The sequence below is a fragment of the Anser anser genome (assembly GCF_964211835.1).
Source record: "Anser anser genome assembly, chromosome: 24".
Lineage (NCBI taxonomy): Eukaryota > Metazoa > Chordata > Aves > Anseriformes > Anatidae > Anser > Anser anser.
Window position 1 is genome coordinate 7331015 of NC_139745.1, and position 16681 is coordinate 7347695.

General features: G+C 60.2%; 1 protein-coding gene across 1 annotated transcript; it reads right to left on the reverse strand.

Moving 5' to 3' along the window:
• Positions 1-2938: 2938 nt before the first annotated feature.
• HEYL (hes related family bHLH transcription factor with YRPW motif like) lies at positions 2939-11217 on the reverse strand. Its single transcript, XM_083810091.1, has 5 exons — positions 10799-11217; positions 7885-7951; positions 7395-7478; positions 6894-6975; positions 2939-5403 (listed from the first exon to the last, which is right to left on the reverse strand). Exons 1-5 carry the CDS (start codon positions 10876-10878, stop codon positions 4736-4738), a joined length of 981 nt encoding a protein of 326 aa, XP_083666217.1. The 5' UTR covers positions 10879-11217; the 3' UTR covers positions 2939-4735.
• Between the last annotated feature and the right edge of the window lie 5464 nt (positions 11218-16681).

A 16681-nucleotide genomic window follows, 5' to 3' on the forward strand; every position in this document is an offset into this window, starting at 1 on the left:
GCGACCCCCGCCGCCCGCTGCAGCGACCCCAGCGGGGGGGAGGACCGGGGCCTGCTCCGCCATTTCGGGGCCTCCGCGGCTCCCCGTCCCCGCCCCCATCCCCGTCCCCATCCCCTCAGGGCGGCTCCATCACACGAGGCCCGCAGAGCGGGGCTGGCACCCTGTGAGGAGGAGGGAGAGCACAGGGGGCACCGGCCGAGCGAGGCGCCCCTCCTGAACAGTTTTTGGTCGCTGCTCCCAGCTGTGTTTTTTGAGGTGTCACCGGCAGCTGGAGTTGTTCCCACAGTGATCTGCCTCCTCCCGTTCGGAGCACAATTTTTCCTCGAATAAACGCGAGTTCCCGCGGCAGCCCCGGCACCGCGCCAGCTCTTGTCATGTGCTGGCCTGGAGCGGGACCAAGGGTCCTCAGCATCTCCCCTGGGAGCGAGCGGCCGGGCCCCCTTCCAGCTGGGACAAGAGGGGGATTCACCCCCCTCTGCCGCCCCACAGCGCCCGGAGAGCCGCAGTTATCTGCTCCCAGCATCTTCAGCAGAGCGTGAGCACAGGGCAGCACAGGACCCAGTGATTCATCGGTGACCTTCGGGCACCAGCGCCATGCTGTTAAGAAGGGGGACTAAGGCAGTTTGCAGAGCCTGGTAGCTGATCTGCTGTGACTTCAGTTCTACGTCACGTTGCCTTTAATTTGCTTTAAAAGCGGGATACGATCTTACCATAAAAGTGGGCTGTGATACCTATCCCTTCATTACAGTGGAATAATTGAGAGTAGTACAATAAAAGGTAACAACAGCAAAGCAGCGGAAATAATCCCCATTTTGCAATATTTTCAGCCCAGGTTATTTCTTCCTCCTGAGCTCATCGTCTTCCTCCCGACAGCTGCTGGTGCTGGGAGGCCGCAGTGGCGCTGCAGCTCCTGGGCTGGGAGGCCACGGGCTGAGCCGGGCGTCCCGCGGCTCCTGCCTTGACACATTAAGTCAAAACTCGACAGAGCTCAAAGAACGATTCCACAGAAATGCTCCCTTTGGCTGGAAGCAGCCGCTGTGGCTGTGCTGGGAGCTGTGTTTGGCAGAGCTGTGGTTATTGACGTTCGTGACCCCTCGCGGGGCTCGGTGCGGACAGCCGCTGCCCCGCGCGCTGCTCGGCCCTTCTCAGGTCCTTCCCTCGGGCGCTGCCCCAAACCACCTCGGGGACGCCTCGGTGCATGCCAGGGATGCTGGAGATCCCCCCGGTTCGCCCTCTCAAGGCCTCCAGCAGGTCCTGGAGCAAAAGTTACAACTGTTAAAAGTCTTCATCCCTCCAGCCTGCTCCCATCGACCGCGCTGGCGTGATCCCACCGCCGTGCCGAGCCACCCTGCGGCCGCGTGGCTGAGCGGTGCCTCGGTCACCGGTGGTCATCACAAAAGACATTAAAAGACATCTTTTTTTTGTTTTGTTTTTTGGTTTTTTTTTTCCCACCAAGGATGGCGAGTTTTGAACCAGTCGCTGCCCCTGGCTTGGGATTTCTCCCAGCTTCGGGAAATTACCAGCAGAGGGCAGGCCGGGACCGCTCCGCAAGCCGAAAAACGCAGCCGCGCCGGGCGGGGAGCGCCTTTCCCCCGGGGCAGAACGAGAGCAGGGCCCGTGCCCGGGCAGGGCAGCCCCGGGAGCAGCCCACAAGGAGGCACCTGCCGCCGAGCCCCGGCCCCAGCACCAGCCCCAGCCCCGGGAGCGGCGAGGGGCGCTCAGCACCCGCAGCCCCGGTGCCGAGCGCCGGTGCCGAGCGCCGAGCGCAGCCCACGCGTTCCCATAGGCCTCCTCACCGTGGTTTTTGCCTGAAGAATGAGGATGGAGAGAGCGCTCGGAGAGTTCGGGGATTTCCCCTACAGGGTAGATCAAAAGTTGCCCGGCTGTGTTACAGGAGACGTTCAGGCTAAGGAAAACCCTGGGAAAAAAAGCGAAGATGCGGTCCCGGGCTGCTGCTGTAATCACCACGTCGCTGTGGGGAGAAAACCCCACGGGCCTGAACCGATGCCCTCCCACCGGCTCCGGCTCCCGTTTGATCAGCAGAGATCAGGAAGTGGTTTTCTCACTGTCTCTGTTTTGTTTTACCACTGCAGCCCGCGGGGCTGGTTTGTATGCCTGCCTCCCACAGAGGGCAATTTGGTTCCTCTCCGGCTGAGGCCACACCAGAGCCCCGAGCTCCCGCCGCCGCCTCCAGCCGGGTCGGGGCAGCCGGTGTCAATAGCCCCATTATTGCTCGGGAAGCCTCTGTCCGCTTGCAGACGGATGCTGCGTTACTCCATCGCAGCTGCAGTTGCTCCCTTCCAGCAATTCCCAGCGCAGCACTTAAGGCAGGGATTTATGGGCGGTTTTGAAAGGCATTTTGGAGCGAGAAGGAGTTATGGGAAAGGAAGTTGAATTCCCACCATTCCCCAGAAAATTCTCCCAGCATCGTTCTCGACCAGGATCGTTTACTGGGCCTTTCCTCAGAACAGAGGCGAGCTCTCAGCTGTGGCTTTGTCCAAAGCGTTTCCCAACAGCCAGAAGCAGCGGGGATTATTCTGGTCCTGCCTGCGAAGGGTCAGGAGACAGAGGCCAGCCCTCGGAGTCTGGCTGCAAGGCTCTGCTGGACCCGTCTGGTTCCCCGGCATTTTTATGGATGCTGGGAGCTAAATGAACTGATCTGCTCCCAGGTCACAGGTTATTGCCAATCTCAGGGCAAGTGCTGCCGAGTACCCCGCTGATTTCAACTCGTGTAGTGGTTTGCAATGTAAAAAGTCATGGGACCAGTCACAGTGAGTGGCAGCTATAAAACAACCAGTGGGGCTGTTACTGTAAAGCTAAATCTTACCCTTTTTTCAACCTTCTAGGGGAGCAAAAGCTTACCTGCTGCAAGCTAGCGCTCATCCAGGCAGGCCCGCTTGGCAGGACAGCTGCACACCAACACATTTCACAACGAGGATACGGGTTTGAAAGACTTTTATTTGACACCTTTGCTGGGTGCCGCAGCGTGTGAATCTAACAGCTCTGCACAGTGTGGAGCGAGGCCGGGCTACTTGCTGTGAGCTCTAGCGTGCCGGCCAGCCGCAGGAACAGCCGGGGCCCGCGGGACCTCCGCTGGCTCTGCTGAAGGGGAATGCTTGTTCCTGGCCGCGCTGGCACTTCGGGACGGGGTGAGGAGAAGTAGCGGAGGCATTTCTGTGTGTTAAGTGCGATGACATTCATCAAAACACCTGGGAGGGACTGATTTTCACAACAATAGCAGGTACACACATCGACATGCACACGGCAGATACGATCTGCAGGAACGTAACCACCAGCTCGCCCGCGCGGTCTGACCGGCTGCGCCTTCGACCTGAGGCACGGGGAGTCTCTGCCGTTCGAGAGAGCGCTTCTCCCTCCTTTTGTACCTCTTTGCGCTGACCTCCCCAGGCTTTTTTCTCGTCACAGCGCTGCAGAGGCGGGTGAGACTCCTCGGGGTGGGCACTGTTCTGCATGTCTGTCCCGGCGAGCGAAGGCACGGAGCCAGGGCACGGGGCCGCTCAGGTTGGACAAGGAGGACAAGCATGGAGGGACCCCCCTACCACCATCGGGACCAGGGAGGCGGCACAGGAGCAGGGCAGCTCGAGAGCTTCACGTCTTCCTTCCTTCTTGTCCTTCCTGCCCGAAGGAGAGGGGATGGGAGGACAGCCCGAGGAGCCGCAGCATTTGCTGCATCAGATGTCTGGGGGCACGAGACAAGGCGGAACAAAGCTCTCGGGAGCCAGACAAGTGCAGACCCAGGGCTTGCCGAGGTCTGCGCCACAGCATCCCCGGGTTTTGGTCCTGGCCCGGGGAAAGGGATGCGCAATGCAAGACCAAAACACAGTGCTGAAGAAAGAAAACAAGACAGTGTGGGAGGAGAGGGCGAGGATGTGGGGCTAAGAGAAAACGGGGGGGAGGCACTTCAAAGGCAGGCAGGGTCGACCCGCTCCCCCCGCTGCAGTCTCATGCTCAGCAGGGGATGGAGGCAAGGCAGCTCCGGCGGGGAGAGTGGCAGAGGGAAGTGCTTTTCTTCTCACTTTGGCGTCAGAGCCTTCCCCTGGATCGCAGGCGTCCCTTTGAAACCCTGCACCTCGCCTCTTCGCACCTGGGTGCGGAGTGAGGGATCCTGGAGCCCCATGCTGGCGGCATTCGGCCAGGCCCTGGGAACCAGCGCTGCCTGGCCCCTGCCCCACACCGAGGGCACGCGAGCAGGAGCAGCTGGGAGGGCAGCGAGGAAACGGGGAGCTCAGCCAGCCCCGTGGGGTGCCAGCAGCGCCTGATCCCCCCGCACCAAAACCGGGTGCTGTGGCCGGGGACACGTCGTGGGGCAGCGGCACGGGCAGGGCTCCGTGGGAGCTCCCAGTCCCAGAGGAAGCGAGGCTGTGCTTCGAGGCTGGCTCTTTTCCAAAGGAGGGCAGTGCCCGGCTCCACAGAGGGGTTTGCGGGAGAAGGGATCTGGCCACGGTCTGCGGTGCCCCCTCCATCGCAGCCGGGAGCACAGCCACGTGCAGACAAGTGCGTGGGAGCAGATGGGATTTACGTTTGTGGGCGCTGTGAGTGAGAGGACGAGCGGCGGCGAGGAAGGCGGTGCGAGGAGGGAGGCAGGGGAGAGTAAAGAGAATTTTCTTTATGGGTCCTTGGCTTCTGCAAAGCAGGAGATGCCTTGTCAGCTGGGTTTGTTCTCAGGCCTGCAGGCAGTGAGTGCTGAAGAATTCCCGTCTCCAAAGCAGGGAGATCAGAAAGCCCCAATCTCCGTCGCCCAGGAGCGGCAGATCCTGGATGCCCCCACCCTGATCCCGGGTCCCTGCACGGCGGCGCCCAAGGCCCCAGGCGCTGCGTAAGCCGGCGGAACGGGGACGCCGGCGGAGGCTGGTGAGAAGAGGAAGGTGGCGATCTGGCTGCCCTTGGACGAGCCCTCTCTCAGCACGCCCGTCGGCGACGGCATCCTGGGCACGGCCGCTACGGCTGCGGAGGAGCCAGCGCCGCGGGCCCTGCGGCTGGAAGAGGCCATCCTGCCGGCCAGGAAGCTCCGGCGGGACGGCAGCATGTCGCCGGGGACGCGGCGAAGGGGAGCTGGCCTGACGGCAGGGCTCGGGTAAGCCAGGGAGGACGCAGTCACTACAAGCGGAGCGGGAGCGGCCTCCCGCCGGGGGACCTGCACGGGGCCGGCGGCGCCGTGGAGGAAGGACCAGGGCCACGTCTGGATGGGCAGCAGGGAGGTGGCCACCGGCGACGGCTCCATTTCAGCCACGTAATTATTCAGGTGGGAGAGGAGTCGCAGCCGGATGGGATCGGCGGTGTTTTGTCCCTCCAGGATGCCCAGGTACCTGACAACTTCAGTGAGGCACTCGCGGAAGCCGATGCTCCTGTAATCGACAGCCAGAGCTCGAGCGTCTAAGAAGCCTGCAGGGAGAGGACACGGGTGACAGTAAGTCCAAGCAGCGTGCAGGAATGTGCCTTGGTTTCACTACCCTCTCTAATGCACTGTGTATTTCACTTGAGGCACTTTGCTGCCGGGTGATATTACTGAAGCAGATAGCCAAGTGGGTGTCCAAAAGGACTGGACGTTTGCATGCGTGAGAACAGCATCCACGGTTATCTCGTCGGGGTAAAACTGCCAGGGTCATGAAGCCTCTTACTCCAGCACGTGAGATGAGTAAGAGGTTTCATTAGCCATGCTCAGGAAGGAAGAATTTTTTTCTTTTCGGCTCTATCAGTTATTGCTGCTGGAAACATGCCCGCAGGCTGGATGTGCGCTGGGTGCCTCTTTCAGAGGGCCCCCCCAGGCCTGGCAGAGCAGCGTACGCGTGCCTCCTCGCACACAACTCAGCACCACTTTCCTCTGCCTGGGTCCCAGTCTTGGACTCAGTTCTTTACGCTTCATTTAAACTGATGTCCAGCTGCAGGACACAGGACTGCGACAGAACCAGGACTACCGAGATAAAGCTCCAAGCCACGAAAATAAAAAAAATTAAAAAAGATAAAATGCAAACAACAGCTGATTTTTAGGCTTCTGCTCCCTACTTGTAGCTTCATGAGGCAGTAAGCAATAAAGCAGAGAATGTCACAGCACGGCGAAGCGCTGGACCACTTTGCTTGACGGGGTCTCTCGGGACAATACGGCCCTTTGTTGCAGTGCAGTCAAACTGAATATCTAAACAAATGTTCCAGACCAAGTTACTGCTCTGAACCAAAGCCTGGATGCCAGCAATGTCTCCGGCAAGCCAAAAGTGGGTGGTAAGCAAGCCAGAGGCTTCTTTACTGGAGCTGTGATCTCCATCCTGTTAACTGGAACAGGACAGAGGGGCTGTACAGAGGTCTCGGTACAAATGAGACCTTTGTTGAATTTTGCACAGGCTCCCTCTCTCTTCTTGTAACAACCAAGAGACAAAAAAAAAAAAAAAAAAAAAAAACCGAAAGGGACAGAAAGGAAAAAAAGCCTTGTTTATTTGCAGAGTCCCCATGCAGAATTCAGCCCCTGCAGGAAATGTATCCCAAGGAGGAGGCACAGACTTTAATACAGTTTTTTTGGAAGCAGGCTCTGTTTCTGGGGAGGACTTAAACGTGTCTCTGTCCAGGCAGCTCTTAGTGGGGTGAGCAACAACGGCAGCAGCACCGTCCCCGGGGGTCTGTGGGGTGCGCCATCCGCTCTGCCAAAGCGTGCCTGTGGGATGCTGACCCGCATCTTCCAGACAAGAAAAAAAAGCAGGGCGGGAAGTGTTCATCTGCCCCCCGGGAAAAATATCTCCCTCGGGAAGGAGGCAAGGCTGCATTTGTTCTGGTGCTGGCTGATGCCAGCAAGACACAGCAGCACCAAGACATTCCTTGCTGTTGGGGAATTTTCCGGGATGTCACCTTCACCTCCCCTACACACTTGTAGGAGCAGTTCTTACCCGTTCCTCCAGTGGCATGAAGCATTTTTAAGTGATCTACTGTCATTTGTAGAATTTCTGCCTTCTCCAGCTTGGAAGAGCCCTGTGTGTTGGGGAAAAAGAAACGAGCAGTTCTTCATTTTGTGGTCAGGGCTCCATGCCTCTCACAAGCTGGGTTTTGCCCAGCGTCCTCCTCCTCAGCACCTTCCTGAAGCCCCGGAGCGCTCAGACGCCCAGATCTGGGCAGTGGCTCAGGTTTTTTAATCAAGTGAGGAGAAAATGGAGTGCCTTCCCATGATCGCCCAATGCAAATCGAAAATCCCCATTTCTGCGCCTCTTCATAGCTGTGAAACGCTGCCCGGATTGAATTTATCCTCCCTAGAGCTCCTGAATATCATTAGTGCATTTGTTAATACTGCTCTACCACCCAGTTCCACCACCTGCTCACTCCCTGAAGGGAGGATGACAAGGGAAACGCAGCAGTGCTCCGAGGGCCCTGCCCTCGCCCGGCTCGGCACACACCTGCTTCTCGAAGGCGGTGGGCACCAGGCGCCGCAGCTCCGACAGGCTGCTGTTGATACGGTCGCGGCGCCGCTTCTCGATGATCTGCGGGAGATTTCCGAGCAGGGAGAGGAAACCACGGTCACTCAGGGCACATCGCACAGGTCTAAGCGCGCGCTAGGAGCTACAGCGGGTTGAGGGAGGCACCTTGAGGAGGGCCACATAAGTAAATGTGCCGGGTGGAAAAGCCGGGCAAAGCCTTGGCTGGCTGGTGCGGTAGCACCGGGTGAAACCTCCCTCCTTCCTCAGCGCCTGCGGGTTCCCTGCAGAGGTCTGGCCTCAAAGCTGAGGGGGAGCGTCCCGCAGGGGCCGGCGCAGAGCTCTGCAGCCTCGCCACGTCCCCAGGGCGAGGACGAGGACACGAGGACGTGCCAGCAGCGCCGCGCACCGAGCCGAGCCCGCAGCGGGGAGGCGCAGTGCAGCCACCCCAGCCCTGGTAAACGAGACTCACCCCTCTGCGCTTCTTCCTGGCCTGTATCTGAGACGTCGTAGTGGGAGACACGGACCTGGACACATGGCTGCAAAGGAAGAAGAGGGAAGAGTTCCTTGCGCTAGCTGGAGAGAAACCTTGGTTGCACATATGCTTTACACACTTTTGCCATCTGCAGTTTTCCCCCCGGAATAATGTTTTCTGTGGTTCCCATCTCATTTTTACCCACAACACAGAGCTCAGGAATTAAGGACAGGGAGCCAAGCACAGTTCGAATCCCACTCTCCCCCCTGGGAGTCTCCCCCCAGCCCGGGACCGATTTCTGCACCAGACTGCCCATCTGCTACCAGGCACACAGCTCCTTCAACCTCAGCCCATGCCAGTGTCTCTGAGAGGCTGGAAAAGCAGCGATCCCAGCCCCGGAGTCACGGCCTCTTGTCTCCACGCGCAAACCTCCCGGCCTCGTGTCTGAGCCTGCCCTGTCTGCAGGGCTCCGCGTCTCGGAGCCGCGATAGCGCGAGCAGGCACCTGAGCTCCCACCCAGGCGGCAGCCGGGGGCTGCTCGGGGCAAGGCTCGCGGCGGCGCTGATGTGGTTTCTGAGGGCTTCCCGGGGAGCCGGTTCACACCGCGCCGGTCCTGGGGTGGGCTGCGGCGTCCCGACGGCACGGACACCCCGAGCCAGAGGGAAAGGAGCCCGGCGGCAGCAGGGGGAAGCCAGCAGGAGGTGATGGGACAGAGACCTGGCCCGTGGCCACGGGGACTGGCTCTGGCTCAGGGGCAGGCTGCAAAGGGCCCCACAAACCGTCCTGCGCCTGCTGGGTGCCAGTGAGGCTGAAGCCACCAAGGGTCACCAAGAGAGCCCCGTGCAGGGACGCTAAGGGACGGCCAGGCAACAGCCCACAGCCCCGACCCGATGTACAGGGCTGGGAAGGGACGCTCGGGTTCACCCTGCCAAGTCCGAGTAGCTTTCGGTTTGTGAAGCATTTTAACCGCAGTCTGCTAAGGACGTTTCTGCAGAGACAGTGCTGCTTGCACAGCAAGCCAAGAACTAGACCGAACTCAGCCCATTAAAAATACATTTTGTTGGGCCCAAGCGAGGTGCTTTCAGAAGTGGTTTTGCACCATCAGACCAAGCAACACGCTCTGCACCCTGCTCCGCTCATCTCCGTGCATCTCCCCGTTCCAACATCTGCTGGGTGGGCTTTCTCTGGGCAGAGGTGCTGGCTGGCTTCGCAAGCACCAACATGCGCTGCCCATGCACATAAAGGCACACACGATGAGCACGTATGAGGTGGGAACGGGCCCTGCACAGACGCTGCGACACGTGCAGGGGGTACTGAATTCACCCGGCAGCGCAGGAATGCGGAGCGTGCACTCAAGGAGTCCGCAGCAGTGAATTTTGAAACCCTCTTTGCAGAGCTGTCCGAACGTGTTACTCATTGTGAACTGCAGTTCCAGATGTGGAATTAGCAGACCTCACTTACTGCGAAATATATTTTTAAAATATGTTTGACTGACAGATGTGAACCAGAGAAGATACTGTAACTAAGTTCTCTGATGGTTAAAACTTCTGCCTTGCTCCTTGTTTGGTTTTGTAATTTACAGCACTGTTCTTTTGACTGCTTATTTGAAAAAAAAAAGAAAAGAAAAGAAAAAAAAACACACACAACCCAAGCAGTATCTTGCACTTCTGCAGTGACCCCGGAGCCTAAACTCACTGCACGCACAGTGAACCATAGCTCACACCCGCAGTGACTCATCCCCGTTTTACGGGGAACTGGTTTGCCCAAACCACACAAGCGATCGGAGATGGAGCTGGGAACCCCATCCAGACGCCGACTCCCTCCCTCGGCCCTAATCGCCAGACCTCCCTCCCCACCTGGAAGTGTTTCATTTTGCCTGATCCTCGCGTCCCACGCAGGGCTGCATCGCTCTGCGCGCAGACCCAGCAGGGCAGGAGTGGTTCTTTCTGCCATGCGTTTGCGTGACATGAGCCACAATGCAAACGTATACAAATACCACCACATTGCAGCACTGCCTGCTTCTAAGGCTGACTTGAGAAGATGAACAGATGAGCAGCAACAGAGAGAGATCAAAAATTCACTGTTACTGCTCACTGAAATAAAACATTACAACAATTCCTCTGTTTTGCCCATCGGGGTACTACAGACTCAGGGTGCCGCAGCGATGAGGAGCGATGGGATGTATTGCATGTGCACCAGGAAGGCAGGTTAAATATTGATGCACTCAGAAACTGTGCGAGGGGTCAGTGAACTCGCGCAGGGTACGGGTGTCAGGCGCGCCCGGCTCTGCCTGGGATCGAATCGGTACGAGTGAGTTCGGTCCCTTGAGAACCTGGGCTTGGCACCGGGCAGGGCGACTCCTCTGCCAGGGACAGCGGGCAGCAGAGGGGAATTAATTTATCCGGAGCCTTGCTGGACGCGGCGGGGGGCACTTGGCTACTGAAACAAGAGTTCAGAAGCAGCTGAATTTTGGACGGGGACAAGTGACCGAGCCCTTCCTTCGTCCCGGCCAGGGACAGAGGGCGGCAGCTCGGGGGGCGGCAGGGCCGGTGCCCGCGGGGAGCCCCGCTCAAGGGGCGAGGGGAACCGGGCACCCCCGGCGAAGGGGCGCCAGGAACCGGGCACCCCCCCGGCCCCGTCCGGCGGCCCCGAGCCGCAGCCGGCGCGTTAGGACGGCACCAGCCGGGGAAGGGCTCCCAGCGCGAAGCCGCCCCCGCTGCCTCCACGTCCCCCGGGCGCCTTCGGGTCCCCGTGCGGCGCTGGGGGCCCGGCCCAGCCGGGGGCTCCCCCCGCCGGGCGGCAGCGGCGTCTCCGCGGGCGCCCCCCGGCCGAGCCCGAGCCCCGGCCCCGGCGGCTCGATGCCCCCCGGTCCCCCCGGCCGGGCCCCGCCGCCCCCCGGGGCAGCCCCCACCTGTACTCCTCCTCCTTGCCCACGTCGATGGTGCCGTCCGACTCCGTGTCCGAGGAGCTCTCCTCGCACAGCCGCTTCATCCTGGCCCGGCGGCCCCGAGGGGCTGGGGGTGGCGGCGGGGGCTCGGCTCGGCTCTGCCCGGCCCGGCTCTGCTCTGCCCGGCGGCCCCACGCGTGTCCCGGAGCCCGCGTGGCAGCGCCGTCCCGGTGCGGGCTGCGCCGAGCGGCTCCCCCGGTGCGTGCCGGGCTCGGGGCGGCTCCTCCCCTGCGCTCTGCCTCTCACACCCCCGGCTCTGCCTCGCTCTGCTGGCGGCACGTCCCCAGCCTCCTGGTTAATGGGTTAATGAGACATCTCCCAGGAGTGACGGATTACGCGGCCGCGCCGGCGCTCCCAGGTTCCCAGGCCCCCCCGCCCCCCCCCGCTCGCCGCTCGCCCTCCGGAGCCTTCCTGTAAAAGGCCCGGGCTGTGTGAACCGCCCCGCGGCCCCCTCTGCCCGCCGCCCCCCTCCCCACGGCCCCCCTTCCACCCGCCGCACGTTGGCCTCAGCCCCAGTTTAAAGGGACCAGTGACCTCACTGGCAACAGAAAACCGTGGGAAAGAGATGGGACTGATAAAGCCCGGAGTTGTTTCAGGGAAAAATCAACATCCAGCCCCACACGCACACACATGTCTGCCCGGCTCTGCGCGGCGCAGCCGCTCCGGGAGCCTTATGATTCAGATGGAAACCAGCTCGCTGGGAGCGCGGAGCTGTTTGAGGACGCCGCTCCAAGGGCCCTCGCCTGGGATTAATCACGGGCAGCGGCCGAGGCCCGGGAGGGCAGCGGTGGCACAGCGCTCAGAGGCGTCGGGACGAGCCGGGCGCCCCGGCGCTGCTCCGTGGTGGTCCCTGGCGAGGTCCTGCCGGGAGCTCGGCCCCCTGCCACGCTCCCGCAGCCTTGGAGCATCTTCAAGTGCTCGTGGCGCTGCCAGGGCATCCGAGACCTACCCTGTAAGACAAACCGACCAAAGCCCAGCTTTAGGTTTTATGATGCTAGGATGGTTTCTGTCTCGTTCCACAGTGTGGGAAACTTTGACCCGCAGCCCGGCACCTAGAGAGCATCCCGCTTTTCCTGAGCTTGCGGGGAGGAGGTAGGAGGAGGCCGCTTTTCAGACCCTGCGCAGCTAAAATCCCGAAAGGCACCGAAAACGTGTGCATGTGGGAGAGAGAGGGGCGGAGGGAGAGAGCTGAGGTGGAGGTTCACAGTACAAAAATAACGCCTTTTATTTTGAAAAAAAATAATCGGCGCTGAGATCTGGCAGCACGTGGGTTTCCCAAAGCCTTTTGCAAAGACCGTGGCGGCGATAACAGCGCGTCGCCGCTCGGGCCAGCCAAGCCGCCCGCCGCCTGTCTCCCGTGCGTGGAGGCGCCTCGCCGCACGCTCCCTATCTGCCACAGCCATCTCTGCCGGCTCACCCGCACAGCCCGCCAGCCCCCAATCGCCCACGGTCCCCAGCACCTCTCCACCTCTCCAGCAGCTCCCGCGGAAGCCGAATGCCCCCGCCTGCCCCAGCCCAGCGCCCCGGCGGGAGGGCAGAGCGAGGCACGGTCCCGCCACCGTTTTTTCAGACGGAACCAGGGCGTCCTCCCTCCCAACCCGAAACTGAGCCGAACCAGCCGGCCGGTGTTGGAGCGAAAGGCTGACATCTCCAAAGTGTTTGTAAACCGAAAGAATTAAAAGAAAACATTTGCTTTAGGTTATAACACATTGTTTCTACAATTTTGATGCTTTGTTGTAATTTTCACCATTGAAATTGATCAAGAAACTGAGCTGTTAGGAGCTTACATTTCAAAATTAGAAGTGACTTTGAACCAGAAGAATTAGAACCGTATTATTTTGGCAATTTTGAGACCCACTCCCCATCCCTTTCCAAATTGATTTCAGTTAAAAATACATACGTCTCCAAACTAAACTTCCCATAAACATGTGTTTTTGAGAGATTAATACTCTTTCCACTGATAAAACCATTTAAATGGGATCCAGAGATTGGTTATTTCAGGCTCTTGCTCATATCACACTGAGCCTGAACCGAGCGGAGCCCAGACCTGCCACGGAGGAACACTTTTCTTCTCCATTAGAAAGGAATTCACTGTCCAGACTCCGTCTTTTCTGGGCCTTGTCTAAGCATCATTATCTGGGTTCAATTGAAGTGTAATTGGCAACATGTTTTTCTAGGATTACACTTCATTACGAACAGAGCGGGGGCCCTGAAACCCACTTCTCCTGTAATTGGATCCGTTTTCCAGCCTGTGCTCCTGGAGAGCCGTTTATAATCGCCCCCAGCGAGCCCTGGGGGATGGCGAGAGCCATCTGAGCCACCCCAGGAGCAGCCCGGCGGGAGCAGGCCGAGACCCCTCGCGGGTCGGTTCAATGGAGACGACAGGGAAGGATTAAAGAGGCTTAGCTGCGTGCTAGGGAAGCCAGGCTGCAGTCGGCATCGCCCAGCTGTCTGGCAGGGGAGAGCCCGCAGACGTGTCCCACCGTGGCCAAGGGGGAGGCAGGATGGGGGGGGAGATGTGCCCCCACAGGGACAGCGTGGGAATGGGGCCTCCGCCCTGCTCTCCTCTCACCGAGCGCCCGTGCAAGCTGTTCCCAGGGTACACTTTCTTGCGGTGGCAAAGCCTGGCCCCAAGCACAGAGGCACAGCCAGAGGGTGGCCAACCCCTGCCCACGGCCGCTTTGCTCTTCCCTGGGGGGCTACGGGCTCGGCCGAGCCAAGCCAGGGAATTACCAGAGGGAATCTCTCCCCTAGCCCTGTGTTATCAGCCCTGGGCCAGCATTCAGGGCTCCTTCCCCTCCTGCGTGGCCTCTGGGAGCTCAGCAAGCATCGCTGCGGTGCCTGGCCCTGTCCCGGGACCCCAGGAGAGCCCCCGGGACTCCGGCAGCGGGCGAGAGCCGCCCCCCCCCCCCGCGGCTGGCTGTGCCTCAGCGAGGTGGGAGCAGTTTCCAGAGGACGGGTGTCACGAGGACGGGGCTAAGCCATCCATCACACCCAGCACTAATTGGCTACCCAGCTTCAGAGGCCAAGGAATAAGCGAGCTGCGAAGATTGATGTCCCTTCTCTGCAGCAGACAGAACTCCCCGGGCCAGGGCTGCGGGTGGATCCCTGCCAGGGACCTGGGGCTGCCCAGCTCTGCCCGCGCCAGCTCCCGTCGGGGGGTGCGGGGCTGCAGCCCCAGGCTGGCGGGGGGATGCGGGTCAGCCCGGCCACCCACCCCCATGCGGGGACCGTGTCCCCTCCCTCCCCTCCCTCCTCCTCGGCTCTGGGAAATGTCCCCGGAGAGCGGCCAGCTGTGAAAAGCTGCAGCAGCTGGAATGTGGGAGGGAGGGCAAGGCTTCTGGAGAGCCAGAGGCGGCGAGGAGCAGGACGTATCTGTTACCTCCCGGTGAACTGACACCTCTGGTTTAACCCCGTGCGTGCCTGGAATGCCCTGTCCGCACGTCTTCAGTCAACATCACCTCCTAACCTCAGGTCCCACCGCTGGCTGCCAGACCCACAGCTGTAATTTCAAAAGCAGAGGCCTCGCAGGGATGCTGGACGGGATTCCTGGCTGCAGCGCTGCGGACGGGCTGTCTTGTTCTGTGGCTAAGCAGAGGGATTCATCACAGGCAGGAGAAACACGCAGGGCTTTCGGGAGGTGATTTGGGATGAAAGCATGTAGGTATGAATACGGTATCACCTCGTGCTTTGTCAGATGTGGAGCGCTGCCAGGAGAGGATTGTTTGCCGTGGCTGCGCTCCAAGCCAGAGGCACTACAATTGTTCCCCCCCCCCCCCCCACTTCCCCAGCCCACGCAATTCAGAGCCGGCCCAGCCGACTGCTAGGGGCAGTCCAGGGGAGGGAAAAACAACATTTTCCCACAAACCCGCGGCCTCACCCTTCCCCAGGCAGGGACAGGGCAGATCCTGGATCTGCTCAGGGCCCGGCAGAGGCTCGGCGTTGCCCTCGCCGCCCCAGCACGGCCGTCTGCGTCCTCACGCCTATTGCCCTGCGGCGGATCTGCGCCTGGCCAGGAATGCTGCCGGGCCTGGGGGAGCCCTGCCCGGCCTGGGGAGCCCTGCAAGCCCCGTGGGACATGGCTGTGAGGCTGCACCTGCTGGCCTGGCAGCCGGGCTGCCTGGGGGGCGATGCTCTCTGCAGGGGCTTCAGCCCCGAGGTGCTGCCTGTGCCCTGAGCCCGCACCCGGGGCGTGCAGCCGAGTGCCTGATGTGTGGTGGCTCTGCCACCGCGTCCCCAGGTCAGCAGGGCTGGGGGTTTTCTGGGGACAGGACCTTGTTCTTGCTCTAGAATAAGTGCATCCTGCTGGGGAGAACATCAGGCATTTTAGTCCTGACTGCCCTTCAGATGCCTCAGTTTCCCCACCCATAATGATGCTATTGCACCGGGCACGTACTTTACGGCGAAGCAGCAATGGATGACAATTAATATTGCAGCAAACTTGCTGACGGCCAGGGTCATTGGCTCACCTAGAAACCCAAGCCGAGGTCAGGGCTACACAGACAGGGCCCTGAAACTTACTGTGTGGACACACGTCTGGAGAGAGCGATGTGGACGTGGCGGGGGGCGGCGGTGCGGGGCGGTCTGCGTGACCGCAGCACCCCTGGGGGCTGTGGTGGGCTCCCTGGCTGCCGGCTGGTGCCCGCACTAGTCCCATCTCCGGGCGCTGGAAGGACACCCGTGGCCTTAGGGCTGCACCCGTGCTAAAGCAACAACAGGAGCTGGGATGGGAAAACCAGCCCCCGGTGAAGCTGGGCCCTGGCCTTCCCCTGGGGCCAGTCCCCAGGGCCCCGGGGAACACAATGCCTTTGTTTGTGACTTGGCCTGCACAGGGAGCCCTTCCCTCGCTCAGCCCCAAAACACCAACCCTTCAAAAGGCCTGGTCCCCCTCCCTCCCCCCAGCAATGCTAATGTGCCAGGCCTCTTCTCATGAACCCTGGGAGAGATCAGGCTGGTAGACAGTTTCACCACTTGTTAAATGTGTGTTTAGCGATCTTGTGAGTAGACAAGAACAAATACAAACAAGCCAGGCTGGAGAGCCCCTGCCCCTCCGCCCTGCCTGGAACGCACCAGCCCAGAGCCTTTCTTCTCTAACCACTTCAAACTTTCATTTCTTCTGAAGCCACAACAAGGCACACTTTGTAAAGCAAATGAGTAAACAGCAACTTTCAGCTTAAAAGGAAAACAAGGGGGAGGGACTGTTTTTAATTACTGGATTTTTAAAAGGGCTTTATTCGGTTAATTGCTTTCTGTTGTAAAATGTTCTTCTGCGCACAGCCCTGGTTCTAGCTGTATTGCTGCTGGCCAGATGGCATTGCAGAGGTAATGACAGCATGTGCGTTCACTGCTTGGGTACACAAGTGCCTTTAACATTCACAGACATCCCCCCGAGCCCTCCCGGCCTCATGGAAATGACACGAGGCACCAAGTTTTGCTCAGACATGACCAGTGGTTTGGCATGTCCAACTCACAGCACTTCCAAAGGACCGGAGGAAGAGCAATCGGCACGCACAGAAAAGCCTCTGCAGCATTTCAAGTCGAGTTCCCAAAAGGGCTAATTGCTGTTGATCGTCTTGGCTGCAGCATGTTACCTTCCTCGGCTGGGGTAATAACTGCTGTTCGTGCGAGGTGCTGTGCTCGGCTCAGTCCTGCCCGACAGGGCGCCTGGCTTCCCGAGCAGGGGAGCGACAGCGCTGCGCCGTCTGGCACGGCACCAGCGTGCGTGTAGGCATGTGAGCACAGCCGTGTGCGTGTGCCTTGGTGCAGCAACGCGGAACGGGTTCCAACTGTATCCCTGATGATCACAACCATCTTGGAAGATACCCCGAGTCCCTGTGGAGACAGAAG

Coding starts and splice junctions, on each gene's coding strand:
- HEYL (XM_083810091.1), bottom strand. CDS start 10,878: ATGAAGCGGCTGTGCGAGGAGAGCTCCTCGGACACGGAGTCGGACGGC. Junction 7,952..10,798: donor GGCAAGGAGGAGGAGTACAG/GTGGGGGCTGCC, acceptor CTTCCTTTGCAG/CCATGTGTCCAGGTCCGTGT. Junction 7,479..7,884: donor CCAGGAAGAAGCGCAGAGGG/GTGAGTCTCGTT, acceptor AATCTCCCGCAG/ATCATCGAGAAGCGGCGCCG.